The sequence below is a fragment of the Homalodisca vitripennis genome, chromosome 5 (assembly GCF_021130785.1).
Source record: "Homalodisca vitripennis isolate AUS2020 chromosome 5, UT_GWSS_2.1, whole genome shotgun sequence".
NCBI classification, from domain to species: Eukaryota; Metazoa; Arthropoda; class Insecta; order Hemiptera; family Cicadellidae; genus Homalodisca; species Homalodisca vitripennis.
In genome coordinates, this window is record NC_060211.1 from 109,212,301 (window position 1) to 109,236,078 (window position 23,778).

At 32.0% G+C, this 23,778-nt stretch overlaps 2 protein-coding genes across 2 annotated transcripts in view; one reads left to right on the forward strand and one right to left on the reverse strand.

The window, feature by feature from the left end:
- Nucleotides 1–22,641, forward strand: part of LOC124363579 — a 46,000-nt gene extending 23,359 nt beyond the window's left edge. Inside the window, exon 4 of the mRNA XM_046818835.1 lies at nucleotides 21,494–22,641. Coding sequence (XP_046674791.1) covers nucleotides 21,494–21,641 — 148 coding nt within the window. The 3' untranslated portion in view covers nucleotides 21,642–22,641. The remainder of the gene's footprint in view (nucleotides 1–21,493) is intronic.
- On the reverse strand, nucleotides 768–15,603 carry LOC124362698 (epidermal retinol dehydrogenase 2-like). The gene is made up of 7 exons (XM_046817410.1): nucleotides 15,493–15,603; nucleotides 12,455–12,609; nucleotides 6,126–6,458; nucleotides 5,449–5,578; nucleotides 2,903–3,017; nucleotides 2,153–2,272; nucleotides 768–1,115 (listed from the first exon to the last, which is right to left on the reverse strand). Exons 1-7 carry the CDS (start codon nucleotides 15,503–15,505, stop codon nucleotides 1,025–1,027), a joined length of 957 nt encoding a protein of 318 aa, XP_046673366.1. The 5' UTR covers nucleotides 15,506–15,603; the 3' UTR covers nucleotides 768–1,024.
- Nucleotides 22,642–23,778: the final 1,137 nt, after the last annotated feature.

A 23,778-nucleotide genomic window follows, 5' to 3' on the forward strand; every position in this document is an offset into this window, starting at 1 on the left:
TGTAAGGCTAGTATTTATTTTTATTCATTTTAAAACTGAAGAACTCAACTTACTTACTAAAATTATTGCAAATTTATGGAGAGCGCCTTTAAATGTCTCTAATATAATTATAAAAATGGTTTAGCTCAACTTAGATATTATTTTTGTCTAATTAAATCTACATTAAATATTAAGTAGTTAAAATAAATAAATTATTGTGTTAACATAACTTTTTAACTTCATAAACTGACTTATTAGGATATGAAACTATTGGTTCCCCTGAAAATATCAGAGATTTCTAAAATTTTCTCTATTGCTGAAAAGTACTTGTTTTGTAGTGTATTCCCTTTAAATTCATTTATTTCAACAAATGTTGTTTAAAACGAAATCTACAAAAGAAAATAATCCAATATATTTAAAAATTGACTATTGAACATTCTGAAGAGAGGACATGTAAGGGTCTACCAGTGTAAGTCTACCAACTCCCATGGAACTGAAATTTCAGGGTAAATATTATGTATTTAATGGCTGAAATTGAACCGTTTAATTATACTGTGAAATAAATCCGTATTCCAGAGCTATAACCGTGACAAATAGTGATTGTTCTCATCTAAATTGTACAAATTATTTATTATACACCTCAATAATCTTTAACTGCAGACAAAAAGGTGTACCCCTCGATTCATATTTATTGTTATCATACTAAGGAAGTTAACAATTTGCTAGAACTACTAAACTGTAGGCCAATTTTTAGGGCAGTTATAGTCAAAGTTACAGAGGCGATCATGTAATAATAAGAACATTGTTTTTTATTTGAAATAAATAAGTAAACATGACTTTTTGTAGTGTAATAACACATTACATCAGTGAGAATAACTTTGCATATACATTTCTCTTACAGTGTTTACACACAATTTATCACTAAACTGTCTTTCACTCGTAAGGTCCCTGCACGGACCGTAATAAATTCTGTCTTACGCCTCGGGTAGAAGCAGAGTTATCGCCTCTTCAATATTTATACGTTAAGTCTACGAGGATTGATTAACTACTGTGACTTGGTTTTCGAGTTGTTGACAGAGTCTATGTTGGCAGCGAACACATCTCTCCACATGTCTGACGCTGCGGCTGGGATGAACCTGGGCACAAAAAGCAAATAACGTAAAATACGTTTAAATAGCTATCCAATAAATACAAGTTATCTTTTTGAATATTCATATAAAAATTATTGAAATGTCGTGAACCGAAACCTGATTAGATTTTTGTATATTTCTAGTTGATCTATAAGCTGAGTATTATAACTACCCTAAGCTTGTGCTATACAGGTGTGAGTTGAGAACTGCTGGCCCAAAATTCAGCAGTGTCATTAAAATGTTCACTGAATTCCGACTATGAATATTAAGACGAATTATAAAAGTTTCTGATAGATTTTTGAATTCGACAAAAGGTAATCTCCTTGATTCAAAACAATATTCATACGACACAATTAAACTGACATTAAGCACTTACTGACATTTTCAGCTGCAGTTCACGCAAGGGAATCAAACATTTGTTTACTTTTACGGCGTGGGAGAAAACAAAAGCATCTCTATTTCAAATATTTCTGTACTTACTTTTGAGCACAGAGCTTTTTCAGAAAAGAAAATTGTATACTTTTATAGTTTAAAGTGATTGTCACATTACTTAACATTTTAATCAAAGCCTATGTATCACATAATGTTTTGTTTCAATATTAATTATGCAAGAATTATGGAAATAATAATAAACCTAGCTAAAACAATTAAAAAGTGTATCAGAACTGTTAAACTACGTATCTTGTCAGTAGAATTCACAGAACTCTATACAATCCGTGTGCGGGACATTGACATGTGTCACTAGTGAGAATGTTGGCTGGTTGTAGTATCGCGATAAATTTTCATCACGGACGTGTTTTTGTACTTTTAGTAGTTTCAAAACTATATGACTTTAAGCTTATTTAAAGCACTAATTAGCAGCAATTATATGATAGCCCCAGTCAATATTTCACCTTCTTATAATAAAATAGGCTTATCGAGAAAGGTGGAAAATAGGGAAAAAATATTGACTTTTTACATTTAATATAATTTTTAAAACGTTGACAATCACATAGCAAGTTTGAAACGAATCAGCATAAACATAGCATTTAAAATATACTGACCTGACCATGTACATAATGAAGAAGAGATAAGTCGGGATTGTGAGGGTGACCGCATTGTGTTTGACAGCATCCACGGTAGAGACCGCCACTGAGCTGGCTGTTATGTCGGGTAAGACTGACCTAAAACGTAAACGGCTAAATGAAACACTTTAAAATTCACCATTGGTCTATAATGAGTTATAAAATATGATTCTTACCATTGTTTATATAGTACTCTTCTTTTTTCTGGGGTGAATAAAGTCATTTGGAAGTTATGTTTGTACTTTATATAGGCAATACTGCGTGTTGTATACGAATAAAAACTGTGGTCCAGTGAGAAATATATTAGTAAATCCAAAAAATCTGCAAAAATGAACGAAATGGACCATACCGATATATTTATAACTTTCAACTCAAAGAAAGATAAAGTCGCTGGGAGGAAACATGTGAAGTATGTATTAATAATCTACCAAAAATGTGACCCTTCTATTTCGATAAAACTAAACATAAGAAATATATTAGTTTTTTATTTTCAAATTTAAACTATTTATAAATACAAATACATAATGAATTAATTTTTTATTCACCACAGTATTTACAAGTTTTGTAACAAAAAACCATGTAATAGCAAGAATTTTGCAAAGACAAATATAAAAGTCTAATTGATAGTTTAATGAATTTAGAGGTTTAACAATTCACCATCAATAAAATTGATTAAATTTGTTTGGTATCTAATTTGTCTAATCATATCCACAATATTCCTAAACTTACTTGACTTCCCAATGTTTTTTATGTTCCGGTGGTGCCAGGAAAAACGGTTGGACGGTGGTACAATATACAGATGTTCGTTGTTTTCTTAATTCTTCTCGCAAACATCCCATTAATCCTGAAAATGAAATAATTGTTGTATAATATATAGACGAAACAATTTTTTTAGTAAGGTAGTATTTCATTCTTTTACGAGCTGTTCTATAACTTGTAAGGCCACTTTAAGGCTTAGGCTATAGGACTGCTCAGAAAACTATTGGTCTGTAAAACATCGTTTCTTACTCTTGATTAGATTATAATGCTGATTGATATAAAACATTTGTATTGATATAATATTGTATTATTGCAATCAATGTGTGGTGATCAATTGTGTGAAAAGCTATAGTCGAAAAGAATAGTCGAACATTATATTGGAGCTATTTTCCCTTGTATTTGGAGTCAAGCATGTCAGTGAGTATATTAGTCAATGCATTAAATGTATCACGATTCTTCCTTAGCCTGGCCGTTCTCTTGGGAGTAATTTATGTTAATTAATGTGTAACTTACTGTTACTTAGTATTACTTCAAGCATCTGAAAGATTGCTGGAAGCATGGATATGGGTCTCGACTGAACCATTTATAGTAAAGGACGAGAATTGCGTCTCTTTAAAGCTTATGAAAATATCACATTCTTTATTTATTTAGTGATCGTGCCATGAAATGACTTAAGCCATATTAATTTACTTCACTCCTAGATACCATTTCAGTAAAGTATATATTTAAGTCAACAGTCTAAAATCGCATTTAATCAGTCACTCTGATAACATTACAAACTAAATCGTGCAATAGTGAACTCGTCTCCGTGAACCCGGTGTTGGTAACCAAGTAACGCAAGTATAGGTTACCAGCTCTGTGATTACGACCGCCCCTCTCCACTACCAATGTCTTGTTTTTAACATTGCGGCTGGGCTTTCACAACAGTCAGAGTCAAATGTGGCTGAAGCAACAATCCCTGCCAATATCTAAACCAGAAGCAGGAGAGAGCGTGGAGGGACAGACCTCATCCCTTTAACAACAAGGAAATACTTTCAATGTCTCCAGATACCGTAACATAGTGAACTTGAATCTTTCCAATTGTTGCCCGTTACGAGAGACACCTCGGAGCTTACTTCTAAGTATCCCAATGGCTTGCAAATAGTAGATACTGGCATTTTAAACATTATATAAGATAAACAGCGCTAACCTAATCTGACTGGTATTGTGAGCTTGTATATGAACTTTATGATGAACCATTATTAATAAACATAAAAGTTAGTAGAATTTAAATATAGTGGACCACTTATTATTGCTGAAGGATTTATAGTCCACAGTATAATGACAAAAAACTGAATAAATAATTTTAATAGTATTATGACAAAGACTGAACACGTATTACAATAGAGTAATAGAGCGCATTTATGCATACATCAAAGAGATCTTTCATTTCAAAGATATTCCTTGTTTTCACTATTACACCTTTATATACTGTAACATAACTTCTAAACCTTCCGAGAAGCATCAAAGAGCTCAAAATTACTGTCAGCTTAGTACGGATTTAAGAAGAAATTATACTATCAGTGGTTCCAATGACAAACTTGCTACATAACACTTGCTTGTATTGCTTAGTTACAGTCATAATTTAAAAGTCCATATATAAATGCATAACGACACTAAAACTAAACTTTCTACTAATTTTTAAATACATTAGTATTAAATATTTAAAATATTTCTCAATGAAATAGTCTTGCCGATTGGGTTATAACAAAATTGAATTTTTCTAAATTTCGTAAGAAAATTAAAAGTGCATCGGTGAAAAATGAGGAACATCAAAATGCAATTGAACTTAAATTTTAGTATTAGTTTGTATTATTTGTGCTTCAAAAAACATGTATAAAACATAAAGAATATTTATTGTTTCAAATTAAGTGTTTGTTGATATACCTTCTAAAAATCTATTTCTTATAATTATCTCTTATTTATAAGTATTAGTTGGATTCAAACCCCATAGTTATGTGGTTATGTTCTGAATCACACACACACACACACACACACACACACACACACACACACACACACACACACACACACACACACACACACACACACACACACACACACACACACACCACACACACACACACACACACACACACACACACACACACACACACACACACACACACACACACACACACACACACACACCACACACACACACACACACACACACACACACACACACACACACACACACACACACACACACACACACACACACACACACACACACACACACACACACACACACACACACACACACACACACACACACACACACACACACACACACACACACACACACACACACACACACACACACACCACACACACACACACACACACACACACACACACACACACACACACACACACACACACACACACACACACACACACACACACACACACACACACACACACACACACACACACACATTTATACATATACAACACAAAACAAATACACTTGCCCGACACAGCAGCTTTGGAGGCAGTGTAAGGCCCTATGTTTGAGGCCACGGCAAGCGCTGCTGCTGAGGATATCGCCACCACGTGACCTGTATTTCTCGCCAGCATCGTCGGTAGGAATGCTCGGATAGTCTGAAATAATCAAACTTTATGGTTTTTTTAAAGCGTTATATTGTAATATTTAAAAAACGACGTATTTTAAATAGCTTAATTTTGTTAAGTTACCACAAGATAATATCTAAACACCAGTTAGCAGACGAGCGTCTTTGCTCCTTGGATGGGAGAGCGCTGAGATATCGTGTAAGCAGCCCAGCCCAAATATTTGTTGTTTTGTTTGAAAGTTATTAGTCATTTGTGTCAAACTCAATTTTTATTTCTGCCTTATAGTGTAAAATAAGACCTTGTTATCTAATTTTAGTAAGTAAAAGACGTAATAGAATAGTTGATGGCAAACAGTAAAAATATAAAGATGATTATTCGTAACATATATTAAGGTAATCACAATGTGGAGGAAACATGGAAATCGGAAGAGAATAATTATTTAAAGCACCCTATAAGATCGTTTTAATTTGATTTAAAATGTAAGATTATTCCATTTTGGAACCGTCACTTCGTATTAAATTAAAAACAGAATTAAACTAAAATATAACGAATTATTTTTAAAATCGTGAGGAATTACCCAGAAGTGAGCCATTAAATTGACGTCTATGATTTTGGAAATTTGCATGTCCGTGACATCCAGTAGTCCTCCAGCCTGGACAATCCCGGCGTTGTTAACCAGGATGTCCAGAGGCCCGACTTCCAGCTCCAGCTGTTTGGCGAAGGCTGCCACAGCCTCTCTGTCTGTAACGTCCAGCCGGTAGCAGCGCGCTGGCTTCTCGCTGATCTTGGACACCAAGCCGACTGTCTCCTCGCACTCTGGAAGGTTCACGTCCACGCAGGTTACTCGGCAACCCTCCCGCGCGAAACACAAAGACAACTCCCTGCCTAAAGCACCACCTGCCCCGGTTACCTGTGGAAACAGTAAATTAATATAACTTTGGGCATTCTACAAGCTTGAACAAATGAGAAACACATTTTAGACACTGAAATCAGAATTAAGTTCTCAATTATTGTTATTTAACCTCTTTAAAACTCAGTATAAATGGATGTATACGCAAGAATTAGCAATGAAAAACTTCGTGAAGATGTAAAACTGTTAAATCCCTTCTTGCAGTTCAAAGAACCATTTCTTATTTGAAACGCAAGGTGTACGAAGTGTGTTATTCTACCGAAAAGTAATTGAAATGGACAGGCTATACGTTATTTAATAAACTACTAGTTGGCATAAATCCTTGGTTCTGGAATCTAAACATCATAAGACTTACCGAGTATAAACACGATGCTGTTATCGACTTTTGGTGTTTGCAATTTGATTTTCATCTTTCATACAATATAGATTTATTACTGTTACTTATGTTGGACTTACAATACTAAAAATACATTGCCTCCAAACATATTTAAAAAGAAATATGTGTGTGTGTTTGTGCGTGTGTATATATATATATATATATATATATATATTATTAACGGGTATAGACCTATAAATATATGTAAAATATAAAACCTAATCGTAATGATCGTCATTGTATGTGAAGTGACACGGTAGTCTTTCTCTGGTCTTGTAATATCTACAGTCCAGATCAGTATTAAGCATATTATCTTTCAAGCAAAAGTTTAAAAAGTAATTTAATTTTCTATAAAAACGTTCCATTATTTGTATACATTTTATAAAATTTGCAGGGACCAATTTTTATAAATTATATCATGAAATATGTTGGATGAAATACTCCGAGGTCTAAACATGGTTTGCACTTTTTAAACAGATAAAACTTGCGTTTTGATTTAGGATTAATTTATTGACGTTTATGATACTTTTTATTATACTTACAAATTTTTAATGTTACAGCGCTTCCATAGAGCATAATTATGACAATGTGTTTTAAAAATCCCCTATAATTAAAAGTTGTTTAGTTTGGGGTTTTTCGAATAAAACCCTAACAAATACTTTTATAAGTGTCAGTAGATTGTAATGAACAGAATTTTTTGTATAATAGTAACTTATTGAAAAGTAAATTAGTTTGAAAAATTACTAATATAGGCATTTCTAAATCAGTCCTTAAATGTATAGTTATACTTAATACTCGTAGTTAATCGAATAACTATTTACCGAATTAAATTAATTTTTTATTTTGAAATGTTTTGTTTAAAACACCTTTATATCCGTAAAATTATAAGATACGAGATAAACTTAAAGAAGGCGTATCTGAACTTATTAAAAATAACTATAAACCATTGCATGGTTTTTTTATATTTGAAGGTTTCAGTATGTGACACGATTCAATAATATTCCATGAGCACGTGATATCAAACTTCACATATTACTAGCATACATAATCCTTTTATGTTTGTTTTAAAACCACTTTTAATAGTGGTAAAACATTCTTGAAGCAGGAAGAGAAATGGGTATTTAACTGTGCTAAATTAGTGCAGTCAACTGACAATTTCAGATGCAGATTTACCACTGAATTTTGGGTTGGGTATGATTCGCTGATCTAACAGAAGAAACGACTCAAAAGGCAGAAGCACGGAGCCTGAATGAACACATTATAACACATTGAGAACCAGAACGACTAAAATGCAAACAAACAGAAAATACCCAGAATTGGAGATTGGATTGACTCAGGTCATTATTGTTTTGTACAGTTGAAAGCCCTCAGAGGAATTTGCCAACATTTTTATCTGTTTCCGCGTAACAATGTCCTGAAATAACACTTAAAATGATTGCAATGTCTGAAAATACAATTTAATTTCACGGATCACATTAAAAATGAAATGTTTGTGAATCGATTCAATCCAACCAAATCTGAATTATATTTATGCTTTTGACAATAAAATATTGGTTCTATTGTTATCATTCAATCTGTGAATATTACAACAAAGGAAAGTGACTAGAATTGGTTTAGTTTTGTTAATTACGTTACACTAATCACTCTGAGCTGATAAAACATCGTATATAATCTATTCATAAATATCTAGTTTGTAACAAGCGCTGACTTTGTTAGATTGAGAGAAAAATGGTTCCAGATTTTAAGCATATTATGATTCTACTTTAGTAGTTCTATGGAACAGCTTGCAGAGGATTAGGTTTCGCTAACGCTCAGCCAAATTATACGATGAGACCTGCCCTGAACTCTATGTTGCCCATACATAAATGGAGCTGCACATACATTTTAAGTATACACCTAAATTACTTTTCGAATTACCATGCGGAAAAAAGGTAGATAGAGAAGATAGAGAAATATAAAGATATGAAATTTGGTCAGCCCTCCAAAAAACAGGCTTCACTAACGCTCAGCTTATAAGCAAAATTGGTATTGGGCACATATCGTTGATCTGGAATTGTTGAACAATTGAGAATAGACAATTTAATTTCTTGAAAATTATGGAAATTCTTCTTTTCTTCTTTTTAATATCAAATAATTGTATGGAACTAATAAGTTTAATATATTTCAAACGGAAACTTCACTGACATTGTAGTGTTAAAAATATTTCATTAACGACTATTATGTGCTTTTGTATCGTTTGACGATTACACATGGTGGTGGTGACTTCTGAGGTCATAGTAATAAATACTCGAATTGCAAAGTTTACTTATAAGTACATTTTAATTTGTGAAACTTACAAGCACCACTTTTAGATGGTAAAGGAAATGTATGTAATGCCACGTTGTTGCCAATTAGAACACAAGAACTAAAAATATATTAACTGATAGGTGGGCCTAAAATATCCAATGTTCTCTGGAATTATGCCTACGATGTTCTACTTTATAAACCTTTAAGATCTTACTTCCCTTCGCAATGTGTAGACTCACAACCCGGGTGTCGGCGTCTTGGCACGAGACAATGGCGCTTTAGTCTAAGAAGGGTTATTTCTAGTCGGTGGTTACTAGAAGATGAGTAGAAGTTATGAAACTGGTAGCCATCTACTCAAATAATATGTGGCCAGTGAGCCGTGAGACACGTGGGACACGTAAACTCGCGGACAAAGCGCGCGAGGTCTGCTCGGTCACATAGTTGGGCTGCTACAAAGGGTTAGAAGAAAATATTCATACGCGTGCCAATTAGGTAGTTACTCCGTCCAATAATTTAGTTCCGGAACATTGGATAAAAATAATATTAAATTATACTGGCTGACTAGGTTGCGAAATTTACATTATATCTAATTTAATTAATTAATCAATTAACGGTACACTTTATTTTAGACCCCGTTACCGAATAATGTCATGTGTTTTTAATATTGAGAGTGTTTAACACTTTATAGTTATCGTGTGCCATTGAAATTTGAAAGAATAATATAATTTCGGTCATTTTTTATCGTTAATTTTAATACTTAAAAGTCTTACATTTAGTTTTTAAGAGCGTCTAAAGCTGCAATTATTGCTGTGTAAAATTACTATACAAATACCTTATTACATTTAAACAGTTGCAATATGTTAAAACATGCTTGTATAGGATCGCAATTCCAAGTTCTTTTATCTCGGGTCCTCATCTTAACTTACAGATCAGGGCCAATTAATTTTTAGCATGAACAGTTACTCTGTGTGTAAAATTTCCTTAACCTTATTGGACAATTATGATTTCGTGTATACTAAAAGCTCCGCTTGGTAAAGCAATATGTTAAATGTACGTACATATTTGTGTAAATGCAATAAAGTACCGTGTCAAGAGTTAAAATGTTATAGATAACTTAGTCGTATTTATTAATAAGCAAATATCTTTTGAATATATGATACAGATATTATAACACTTTTCCTTAATATTATATCCTTTTTTAATACTGAATACGTTTTACTATAACAATGAACGTTTGTGTAGAAAGTAATTACACATTTTATACTTTATCAGATATATCCATGTATTCACAAATGCAAATTAAGCTGTACATGAAAAGGTTGATATTGTTCCATGAATACGTAATAAAATGAAAAATATGGTGGTAATAGTTATTACAGTTTATCTCGTATTTAATATTGTTGTTTTGTACGAAATCGTAATGTTACAATTTTAGTGTTTGACAAAATATTTATTTTTGTGCACAATACTAGAAGTTGCTTAGCTTAATTTTGAGTTATTTAAAAATGGAATCGACATATTTTATATTAAAAGCGTAAATAATGTACACTATATTATAGGAGACCTTTTGAATACCTTTTGAACCTTTTTGAATATGCTTCTTTGCGTATTCAACTATCTTATTAAATACTTCGTTTTCACACTTAATCGGTACTTGAATATAACAATCTAGAGTCACAAGGCTTAAGTTTATACACAATTGTAGCGAATGATATGAGCCTTTTATTATACTTAATAATCGCAACGGTAAATCATAATAGAGTGACGATAAAATAAATAATTTATGATATTTTGTGAGTTAAGTAATTGTTTAACTAGCACATTTTCAGACAAGAACGGTTTGTTCCAGTTAAACATTTAATCTCTCTCCCTGTTGTTACGTTATTCAACCTTAACACATTCACTCTCTCATACATCAAGAGATGATATTACTGACTCGGTTATAAGCAGCTCACACTTTCATTTAATCATAGACACACACAAACTAAGACGCGGTGTTAAAAATCTCTCCTTTGAACGCAGATCATAAAAGCTACAATGACAATTAACTTTACATGGGCAGAATGCGGATATTCTAAATTATTAGTAGACTTAAATTAAAAAGGCCACTTATTTATATAGTATGTTATAACGAAAGTTTTACTCAGTTATATAAAATTAAAAGTGCATGGGTTCAAACAGAAATATCCGTTTTTGCAAATTATGACGAATGGCATGTTTAAAAATTATGGCATGTTTTTGAAATTATATCTGGTCATTTCAAAATATTAAGCAATAGTCACATCATAAACGAAATTTAATTTGTACACCACTTATGTCATGATGATTCTTTTGTGGTTTGGTTGTTAAATATATTATTTTAAAAATTCAACCTTCTTGAAAATTAAATAAATTCAGAACTATAAAAACATATGGTTTTTATATAGAGTTTTTAAACGCAATATTTCCTTCTAAATGGTACCATAAATATCATATTATGAATAAGTTCAAAATTTTATTTACTCGTAATTTTTGAACATGTCTGTAGAGTTACACATAGGAGAAAATAATTTTGGAAATTTATACATACTGATAATTAAATTACTTATTAAGCTTTTAGAGCATAGTACCTAAATTCCTGCACGAATTGTTTTCAATAAAAATAATTACATAGAGAGCGTACTTGCTTGTATTTAGAGTTCCTATAACTAACTATAACTCACAATGAATTCAGTAATAAAAATAGTATAAAAGAATGGATCTTTTTTACTTTGTGTAGCCTTCATACTAATTAATACATGTCTAATATGTCACACATTGTGTCTTTCAGATTATTTTTAGATTTAAATATATAGGTAGTTTGAATAAAAAAAAAATTATGGCATAGACGAAAGTTCTGCTGAAAATATCCAAACCATGTTAAAAAAACAAAGAATCAACACGCTGTTTGTACTTGTTTTGACAGGTGGGGAGAGTATTTATAAGTAATTCTAATCAATTAATGTATTTTCCTTATCTGATTTCACATTCACTTAACCAAATAAACAGCTCTAGGGTAATAACTTTCACACAAGTCTATCGTGGTAATGGAGAATCCGGTTTCAAGGCCGGAAGTTATAGAAGGCGCGAGGAAGAGAGGACACGGACTAACGGCCGCGGTGTAGCAGGTACCTTGGTGAGGACTGCAGGACCGGTGTCCGAGGTTGAACCAGTTTCACTCACCTTGTAAACCAACTGGTTCCACAGCTGATGGTGAGCAACAGGTTACTTTGTCGTGCCAAATCAGATAATGCAGTGCCAACAAAATGTTATGCAACACTTCCACTTTTTATTTGTGCTAAGTGCAGCAACTTACAAGAACATGTTTTTCTTTGAGGCTCTTCCCCGGGGGAGGGTAGAAGAAGCGGTAGATCTGCCGCACGCTAAGGTAGACTGTGTAGTAGACAGCTATAAGGCAGCGTACCACCAATAAGGGGATGTCCTGTATCCTGAGGCCAGTCTCTGCCATATCTGAAAATATTAATGCTTCTGAATGTCCAATACAATTCAGATAAAATTTGTATACGAACATTTCTAGCAATAACACTCTAATATGCACACTTGATAATATAATACTATGATTTACCTGTAATGTTTGGTGAGGTAGCTTAGAACAGAAATAGATTTAAATTTTTGATCCAATAAAAGCCGACTTAAAAATAAAAATATAAAAAATAAAAATTATATATATTGAACTTCATTCCTTACACATTTTGTTGTCTAGGAAGTTGAGAGTTTTCTTGAGGTGTATGTACTTCATAAGCTCAATTGTCTCTATTGAACTATCTAAAAGCCTTACAAACGTACCCCATGGCATTGAACTGCTGTCAGGAAGGAATAATCACCATTCTTATACGCATTATAGGAAGTTATCCAGAAGGAGATTTCTATATTTATTTTAAAGGCTAATCTCTTGTGCTTACAGAAAATACAATAATAACAAGGAAGTACTAAACAAGTTTAAGATCTCACAATCTCAAACAGCAGATACCTTAGGTTCCGCATTCTAAGTAGACTTAATATCCAGTCTCATATACTGTCTTGTGAAACGCATACTAAGAATTACAGATAATTGAAATACCTCAAAATATCTTAACGGTTATTATGAGACAGCATAGATTTTGCTCGTTACGGCATTGCAAGGTATAGTTTGTTACTTTTTATTTACTTAGTATATAAAAAATGATAAATAATCTGCATGAAACATTGGCCATATAGATACTACTGGTAATATAACTTGACAAACACATGGATGTATACAAATAAACGAATAAATATGTAATAAAACCTTCCGGCTGGCACATCGTATAATTTAATTGCATGTGATTTTATATTTATCTAATGTATATTTGTTTGTGTATCAGTTTATTTCATAAATGTTATACGTACGACGAATTTTTCATGCAGATTACATATTTTACACATTATATATTCACAATTTATTATAAATTATTATTTTAATAAGAGTAAGTCACAGCCTAAGGAAAGAAATCTATTGTCCTCTAATAATATTTGAATGGTAAAACAGTAAAATACATGAGCACATTATATAATTAAAGGAAAAACCGATTACAATATTATTAATTTTTCGTATATTCTTAAAGTAGATTATAAATTTCAGCGTGCTTTCATGAATGGACTGTGACTTAATCGTGACTGAACTCAATATATACAGTTCATAAAGAATATTTAATCACACATTTGATACATATTGAATGAGAAACGCAATGAGTAATATATTAAAAGTAAAACTTAATCAAACTTAATGGATTCTACAATAAATGTTGTACTGTGTTGTGTTTTTGATAAATTTGCGTGTTCGAGCAAATTTAAAATCACATATAAGAGAAAATTGTGCAATGTCATTAAATGTAAAACATATCACCACAGAAAATGTGGTCAAGTAATCTCCTTGATTAGTCTGGTTTATTGCCAACGGTGTTCATTCGTTGGTAATCGCATTACCACATGTTCGCATTTTGCGGCTATAATTACTAATGATAGTAATCAGTCCAGCCCGATTAAAACTGACGTAATTGATAGCATTTATTTAATTCCAAGCAATCAAACCAATAATAAATACAGGATTTAAACTGATATCAAGTACGAAATATAATACGAAATAGAATTAGTCGCATAATTTAACTAAACCATGGTTAAAACTTATATTTTATCTTGTATATCAATATTATCTTGGATGTATATCAAGTCATTCCATCCAAAAGTATACATTAGATTTTACTTTAGTTAAATCCAAACTTAATACAATTTTTTTGAACAAATAAATATTGTTTACAAATCGATTGATTCAATTTGATTACTAGTGACTTAAATTTTATAGGAAACGTACATTAAATAACGGAACTAACTTGGCAGGCTATCACGACCGTATGCGTTGTTTCCAGCCTTAGTGCCGGTAACTGCAAGACCATGATGTTATTCTTAAATAGAGTTTAAGCCTCATGTCTTCAGATATCTTGCAAATTCAGCGTGACCCTACATGAACCCACCGCAAAATATAACAACAGACAGTCATACAGAAAAGAAGTTTGTACATCCCCACAAAAATGAAATTGTGTATCAGTCTATCGACAGTTACGCTTCTAAGACGCTCAGTAATTGAACATGTAGCATCAAATAACTCATCTTGTCTATGCAAAAATGAAGTTGCATGCAATATTTAAATTCTATTGATGAAATTTTTTCAATATATGTTCTATACGATTAATTAAAGTTTTTTCATCAAATTGGGTTTTATATCAGCGTTTAAATAGTAACACTCTAAACACCGAGTCACCGTAAGTTGATGTATGTATTGGGGTAGTTTGACTATATGTATTCATATGTGACATGATAAAAACTCTTAATAGTGTACGGATTTTATTTATTGTGCTATTTTCTCGTCGCCGTATGTTTACCCATAATATCAATATAAAAACATTCGATAACACTTTGCAAAATCCCATCAACATAATGTTTCTCTTATAGAAATGATGCTTTATGCTTCATTTCAAGTCTGTGGGTCAGTTGATTTTCGAGACATTGTGTGGACAGACAGACATGTAGATAAACAGACAGATATATAGACAGACACATAGATATAAATGAAACTTTACGGTCCCTCTTTAATAGGCTTCGCTAACGCTCAGTCTATGAGTAATTAATCCGAAGGAGAAAATGTAATTTATATTGATACAGCAAATGTATACTAAGGGTTCAAAGATAAATAATTGAAAAATAAATCCAATTAATGGTAGAAAATACAAAAATTCTATACTTATACTGTTTGGAATACCTTTTTTAATTTTTATTTACATCCATAAAAAATTTAAATAAACTGTGTTGAAACCTCACCTGAAGTGGCCATATCCAGCGACAGATCGGTACTGTTTACTGCAACATCAGGGGACGTGGGCCGGGGGCTCGCCTTGACACACTCTCTAGGCCGACCGTCAGTTCCATTTACCCAGGGATCTGCCCTAAACTTGTCGGCCAATGAACTGGATGGCCTTGCTTCGTATCTTATCTTAGAGCTTTGTTACTCCACTATTTGCTTGGCTGGTTTCTTTTATTTCGCTAAACGTTTTATTGGACTAAACTCGCAGTATTGTGGAATATCACACCTCGTGACTCGTTCTACGTTTTAGGACAAATCTTCACTTGCTTGCTCCCTAAATATAAGCACGTATGAAACATTTGCACTATCTACGTACATGTATTTTTTTCTGTTCTAAAATTGTACTTGCAAATATTTTGCAAACTTGTCAAATAAAATAAATGCTCAGTGAGTTTTTTTAACACATTTTGTATGTATGGCGAAATAGATTTATAAGCCAATGGTCTATCGCAATATCAAACCACGCGTCACAACATTTCATCGTTATAAAACCCTGAAATAAAATCAATATTTGAAGATAAATGTCCAATATTAAATTAATTTTCAGTATTTTGTTAAGAGATAAATAATCTCATTGAATTTTAATTAATTCATTCGTCATGGAGTTAAATATACCTATTCATTTTGAAATTGTAAAATTTGAGTTAAAAGAACAATCATACTGATAATTTATATGATAAGTTTGAAATGAAAATTATATAAAAATTCGTTATTGAAAAAAGAAATCGGGCACATTTTGGACCACTTAGTCCTTCCACACATAATCTCAACTAACGAAACATAGATATTTATATATTTAAACTGTACTTGAATACCATATTAAGCGACCTAAATGTAAATCACAAGATAACATACAAAAATGACCAAGAAATTTAAATGTTATATAAACATTGTTTGTTTACATATTATTGATTTCTCGAAAATTGTTACTATCAAAGATAACTGAAAAGTTGTATTATTATTGTCTAATTTAAAATCATCTCTCAAAATAATAATATCTATCTTTATTTGTTCAAGCACTATCACAAAAAGGTATAAATTTAGTTCAATAGGTTCACTTGCAAACCCTAAGCTAAAATAGTTGTTTCTGTCCATCTGGGACCCAAAGATGTCCCAAAACCCAAGAGGACATCAATACATGGTTAATACTGGATTCAGCCACTATTATATAGCATATGGCGACATTTAAGAGATATCACAGTAATTTCATATTGTAGTCTTATTAGTTTGCCGTAAGATCAATGGCTGAACTGAAACAAATATGGCCAGATGGGCAAAAGTTTTAGGACTAAAGCAGTGAATCAAGCTACTGGTGTAGGCCTCTCACTATTTGACGTACATTATTCAAATTTAGACTAGATATTCTACGTATAATGTATAAGAATACTTAATAAAACTTGATGTGGGAATTTTATTGTTTGATCTCAAAATCAAGGCCCGATTTAAATAAGATATGCTTTTAAGGAACTAAGGCATAGGCGAATCAAACAACTAGTCTGGGCATTATCACTTCAACGTCATTCGAAGGAAAGTCGGTAATTAGGCTTTTATTTGAAGCCCAACTGTGGCCAAACAAAAGCGATTACCTAAATTTATACGATAATATGTTCATGTAGATTGTTATAATATACAGTAATAAATATAAAATGTTACTATATTCCTAATCGTTATCTTTGTAGTAAATAGTCTTTTGGAAGTTAATCAGTGGCAAAACCACTGATCTGAATTCTTTTTAAGTTCATCGGTTATTTTAAATATATATTGCATGGTTTATGGTTACCCAGAAGTAACACAATGTTTTTATAAAAAGAGGTACAGGGTGAAAAGGTTTTCCAACAATATTCTGTGCAGTATATATGACAGAATCTTAAGCAAAACATTAACTATCAGTAGTGGTTTAGAACGAAAGATAGCCATCGTATATGACTAGATGATGAAAACTTTTAAGATGTAAAAGAGGTATTTTTAATTTTATTTTCACTAGGACAAAGCCTTGGGAAGACAAATTCTGTCTTACACATATAAAACATTCTACGGTGCTACCGAAGTGACAGAACATTATGAAGGGGAAATGATGGGATACTCTCAGTCATATGATAAAGAGCAGCCAGCTACCACTAGTTAAAGCGGGCATGAGAGTAATCTCCCTCACGTAAGACTTCCACGTTAAACTTCATCCCCTCCTTCGTAGTAAACATACCTATAGAGATAAAGTTATTGTTTTATTGCGATATATCGAAACTTGCGGTTAGTTTCTTGGAATAAATTGGTTTGCTCAGGTATGCGTGATAACATCTGCTATTAACACACGAAGTGTAGGTTTTACTGACCCGTATGGCCCGAAATAAACCCGTCTGACGGGTAGCAGAGATTAAGGGGACTGGTTTGGGACTCGTATTTTAGGACAATCACAAAATTTGGCCACAATATTTTATGACTTTTAGTGGACCGTATGTGTGTTAATACGTTTTCTACAATTATGGGTTTATTAAACGTGTACATGGGTACATTAAATGTGTTAATTATTAAAAAAAACGTAACTAAATTTGCAGGTCACTACTCTGAAATAATTGTAACTTATTGTCCTGGGAGTTTTTTGTGTTAATACTACACAAAACTTGCTATCTACATATAAAATATAATATTTTTATGCTTATGTTTTGACTGAGAGTTTATACAACTGTATCTCACCGGTCTTTATACAATTCCCATTGATGAATGGTTTCACTACAATGATTCCATAGTTATTCTAATATGTACATTTTATTTTGAATAAACGTGGTTAAAAGCGATGAATAATTATTATTCCTTGGCCAGCGATATACAGAGAAGATTATAGAAATTTATTTGAAGAGAAAAATATTCGCAATTAAATACAGTTTTATATTATTGACAGCAAAGATCATTTCTATATAGTACACACATACGGGAAGAATGAGTACCTAGTACAATTTATTTTGATAAACAGATAAACTGGCTGAGTGCTCATGTACAATTGGAACAGAGAGTAAGTTACTTTATTAAAATAAAATAATATACTTTGCTAAGTAGTAATAATACTTCAATACTCTTTTGAAAAAGCGATACTGCCTGCTTTTTACTAATAATTACCAAACTCTAAATGTCCACATCCATTACTTTTGACAGACCATCTGTAACACAAGATGTTATGTAAATATCCTATAGGGAAACAGGAAGTCAACATCTAAAAGTATCTGCTGCATGTCACGATATCATTAAAAGGAAAAGTGAACATCCGGTTTGTGAAATCCAGTACACGACCACATCAACCATCTTTTTGTTTCGATTTCACAGACAGTTGTCACAACAAGCTACGGAACTGCGTGTAACAAACCATGTGAACCGCCAACATTCTTCTAACATAGCTTACACGTATAAGCCTGATTTGAGGAAAGTATTACCCGTTGAAGTATCACAAACACTCCATGTTGCCAGTAAAGAATTCCAATTAATTTTTAGCAGAAATGTGTTTCTAGGAAAGATGTTTAATCGTCTAGTAGCCGAGAGCCAATTTTCACTGTATGAGGGTATAACCTGAATTTTCTTCAAGTCGTCAGAGGAATCTTTCCTAAGAAAGAAGTTGATCATCAGCCATCTAGTTTTGTAGAGGTTGCTAGGGAAAAGTATCGAAAGATTAACGATATTAAACGATAATCGTTTCTTCAGAATAGGGGTTTTCAGCTTGATAAAACTTAAAACCAACCGTCAGACACATAAATAATAAACAATTGACTGCATTACTGGAGAAGTTAATAAAGAGATTGAGAGTCGTCACTTTGAGTGTCTGTACATGGTTAGATGGCACTGATTTAACATGTATTTACGGGTACAACGATTAGTTTGTAAGTGTGTAAAATAAAAAAAAAATTATTTGAGAAGAAAATATTGTTTCGTATTTTTAACATATTTGATACCCTTCCATTTCAAAGACAACTTAGCGCTGCTGAACATAGATTTATTTCTTCGGGTAAATTTATATATCGTTTAAGAAAAACCAACTTGTACTCTTATAATAAAAATTGGCTCTTGGCTCTTGGGCTATTAGGAATTGCTTGTAGGACTATATTTTATAAAAACTATGAGCAAGAAACCTTTTACTTTGAAATTAACTAATGGTTATGTCACTTTTGTTAGCATCATACCGAATCACTGCCTTCTCGAAAAGTTAAATTCTTGAAATATTTTAGCCTTCCTGTAGAGAACCTATTCAGTCAACAGGTGTAAAAGCAAAAGTGCAAAATATTTGACAAATTAATAATTTATTCCTAATATTTGATCATGTTCATCCGGTAGTTTAATTATAATTATGGAGCTTTAACTTGCTCTTTAATAACTGGCTCTTCTTGCTACTGTGTAACATATATTCTCTATTAATTAATTATGCGGAACAGTTATCAGATTAATTTCAGAGTAATTTATTTAATTAGTGCTCAATATTGATGGTACATCTACGTTGTGTAAAATCTATCATTAGTTTAACGCTATTTTATAATCAACTATTTATAAGTTATTTAAATAATCAAGAATGTTGAACTTTTACATGATTACAATGCACTGCCATAATTAATATACTATTAATAACAGAAATGCTGTGTGGTTTGTACTTATCATTCGCACAGGTAGGGGAACTTTTAGATAATATATTCGATCATAAACAGAAGGAATTTTAAAGTAAATAATTCTGGTGATTTTTGAATCCTAAGTAACCAACCTCATATTCAAGAAAATAACTGCTACTGAATAAATATTGCATACCTACACTTTATATGTACTAAGTAAATAATAATAATAATACTTAAAAAATGTTTTAAAAACTGAAATATAGTTGTAAATATTGTTAATTGCTAGATATTACTCAGATATCGATAGGAAAAAGAATTTCGGAAAGGTTAAGTTTCAGCCTAAATAAACTTAATAGCCGTTCAGAATTGTAGTTGTAATTAATGAGAACTAATCAATAAACTTTCATAGTTGTTTTAATATACTATACTGAATATAATTTTCTTATATGAATATTATTGTCACATGGAGTTTCTTTGCCAAGAAGTATCCACATCATGAAGACAGTCAGTCAATCTATCCGGTTAATTGGTAGGACTTTTGATGTTTTATAAAGGAATGATTAATGCTTTTGGAAGCAACTAATTCACTTTAATGTCAATTAACATATCTTCGCCTTGCACTACATTTAATGATGTATTTCACTGTCTCAAAGCGTGGAGTTTGTATTAGAAATGTTCTCTATAAGATTTAAGATAGTTGACTCTTACGGATACTTAAGGTCCGTCAAACAGTTTAGTATATAGCAGCAATGGTCACAAAAGCTGTAGGGGCCATGATGAGTGAACTGTTTTACTCATCATCCCAGAGTTGGCTAGATGAATGAAACAGATCAACAATTTGGAATTTACCATCCTTCTTACCCTTTCCTCCTTCTCTTATCGTTGTTTTGTCTAATATAGTATAGTCTGGAGGAATTTCCTATCAAAATACTGTGTTTAAAAATGTGGTTTGAATTACAATGGGATTTTATTCTACATATTATTATTATTATCATATGGGAATTTTAAAGTTTTATATCACTCTGCTCTGTATACGTATTTCATAATGTTAAAAATGATGGACAGTATCCGATAGATAATCAAACAAGTTATAGGCGAATAAAAATTTTGTTATTTAAGTATATTTAATATCCCTTCTAAAATAAGTCTCCAAACCCCTCCACCACTTTAATGGTTTAACTTTTTTTGGTCCCTGTTGATGGCACGTATTAATTAAAACCATTAATTATTATTTGAAAGGTTTTCATTATCTAACTAAATTGGTAGCTAATAACGGTATTTGAAACACATGGATATTGAGAAATAATCATAGTGTGTCATTTTTTGTGTCCAGAGAGCAAAGGACACAAATACTACAGTTGACCTGATGTTTCAGGGCAGGTGTGGGGGACGGAGGTAGCAGAGAGTTCGAGGAGGCGGCAAAGCTCGGAGAACAGACGCGACAAGAGTCAACATGTGACCACGTGTATCATAAATGTTACTATTCTACTAGACAACTAGTGAAAATACTTAGGACGTTTTAGTGTCGACTAAACTGCAGTTAGGACTTGTTTTACCAAGAATTTTGTGATGCGCAAGGATTTATTTGTAAACAAAATGTAAGGTCTAAGAGTTTAATACCTGACGACAAAGATGCACTCAATATGCTCTCAATAAGCTTTTTGGAAATATGATTGTTCCAAAACTGCAATGAACGAGTTAAGTACCATTTTAAAATATCATTCTATTATTTTTAGAAGAACCTTTACTAAAATAAAAGTGTTTTAGACAAATTAAGAAGCGATTTGGTAAAATATGATCTACACCTCTAGAATAGCTGCGTTATAACACACATACCAAAGTTGTTAACCTCTTTATGAACTATTTGTACCACACTACGTACAGCTAACATTGTTAAATGTTTAAGAAGTGTTAAAGATTGTTATTTCTGTATGTTCTCCCTAGTTACCAGTTACTGTAATATTTATGTATATAGGCTGCAATTTCCTAATTAGTGAATTTGTCATTACTAGTGTAAATAACGCTTAATTTTAACAATTATATGTAACTCATAAGGTGCTAACTCTTGCTTTATATAATAGACATATTCTCCTTATTCGGATATTAATGAACAAACGTAATATTTTTAAGACGTCACTATAATTATTAAAGTAAATGATTACAAAATATTTGCCGGCGTAGGCTGTACAAATTTCATTAAATTCATATCAGAACATTGTCAGCTCACTTAGTAATTAGTATACCTAGAATATTGACAGAACGTTAAAAAATATTAATTGGAACATCTTTTGGAGTTAATTATTTTCTTTTCTTTAGAATACACTTTCAATATTTAGCAAATCTCAAATCAAAAGGTTAATTTTCAAATGTTGGATATGACTATGCTCAAAATAATAAGCTTGTAATGGTCAAAGTGGCGGTTTTTTCATGAACAAACACAATGAATAGTTTAAAATAAAATAGAATTTCACATAAAATAAATCGAAAAACCCTAAAAGGCGTTTTAACTAACATTAATTAGAATAGCCATTAAAATCTTATAATATGACAGCATTATTTGATAAGGGGTAAAGACTTGTCAGTTAAATTTAATTTTTATTTCATTTGTTGTACATTATATAGATTAGTAAATATATTTTAGTTAATAAAAATGTTATGTTTTGCTTTATTCTACTCTCATTTTCCCATGTGTAACAAGGAATTCCAGCGGAAACACGAAAGATAAAGTCTGACTTGCCCTAAGCCCAGACAATGCTATGGATATTTTTTCTCTTGGTCCAAATTCACCCTACTAGTGAACATAATTATATATATTCTTCCGACCTAATATTATGTCCAGGTCACTTCGTCCGTTAAATCTAAATTCTCAACGTACAGAAAAATACAAATCTTCCAAGAAATGCACAACGCCAAATGCACGGTGTCGTGCGCAACCCTTCTGTAGTGCAGCACGTGTTTCGTTGTCGACCATAAAGCTTTATTATAGACACGGTGAAGACTGGAACTACATAACTACACAGATACGGAAAGTCAACACAACGGTCGGTCCTAGCCAACATTGTAGTGTCTACTCGTATAACATAGAAACTATGTGCAAGGACGGCGAAATTAATTTGAATATTCCAACTTTCGGAACTTCAAAATCAGGTAATATATATTGTAAAGTGATTTAACTAACATTAATTAGAATAGCCATTAAAATCTTATAATATGACAGCATTATTTGACAAGGGGTAAACTGTATGGTGTAAGTTGAAACCATTAAAGTGAGTAGAACCGTTCAAAGGTTGACGAGACTCAGAGACTGAAAAACATCGTTCTGGCCAACCCAGCAAGTTTCAACTCATATACTAAAAACTGGGATTGATGACATTATTACTGCCGACTGCGATGACACATTGGAAATTATTGAAGATAATATTTAAGTTAGTATTTAAAGTTCGTAACCTTACCAGTATGATAACACAAGGGTACAAGACTGACATTGTGTATATAGCTAACCTTATGAACGACAATATACGTTCTTCCTCAATAAAATGTTAACTTGATGAAAATTTAATTCAAAGTGCAAAGCATGAAATGGAGAAAAACAGTAAAACAAGCTGTCAAGAAATAATTCAATCCCCAAACATTAAAAGTAGAAGTCCTGTGGACGATTTT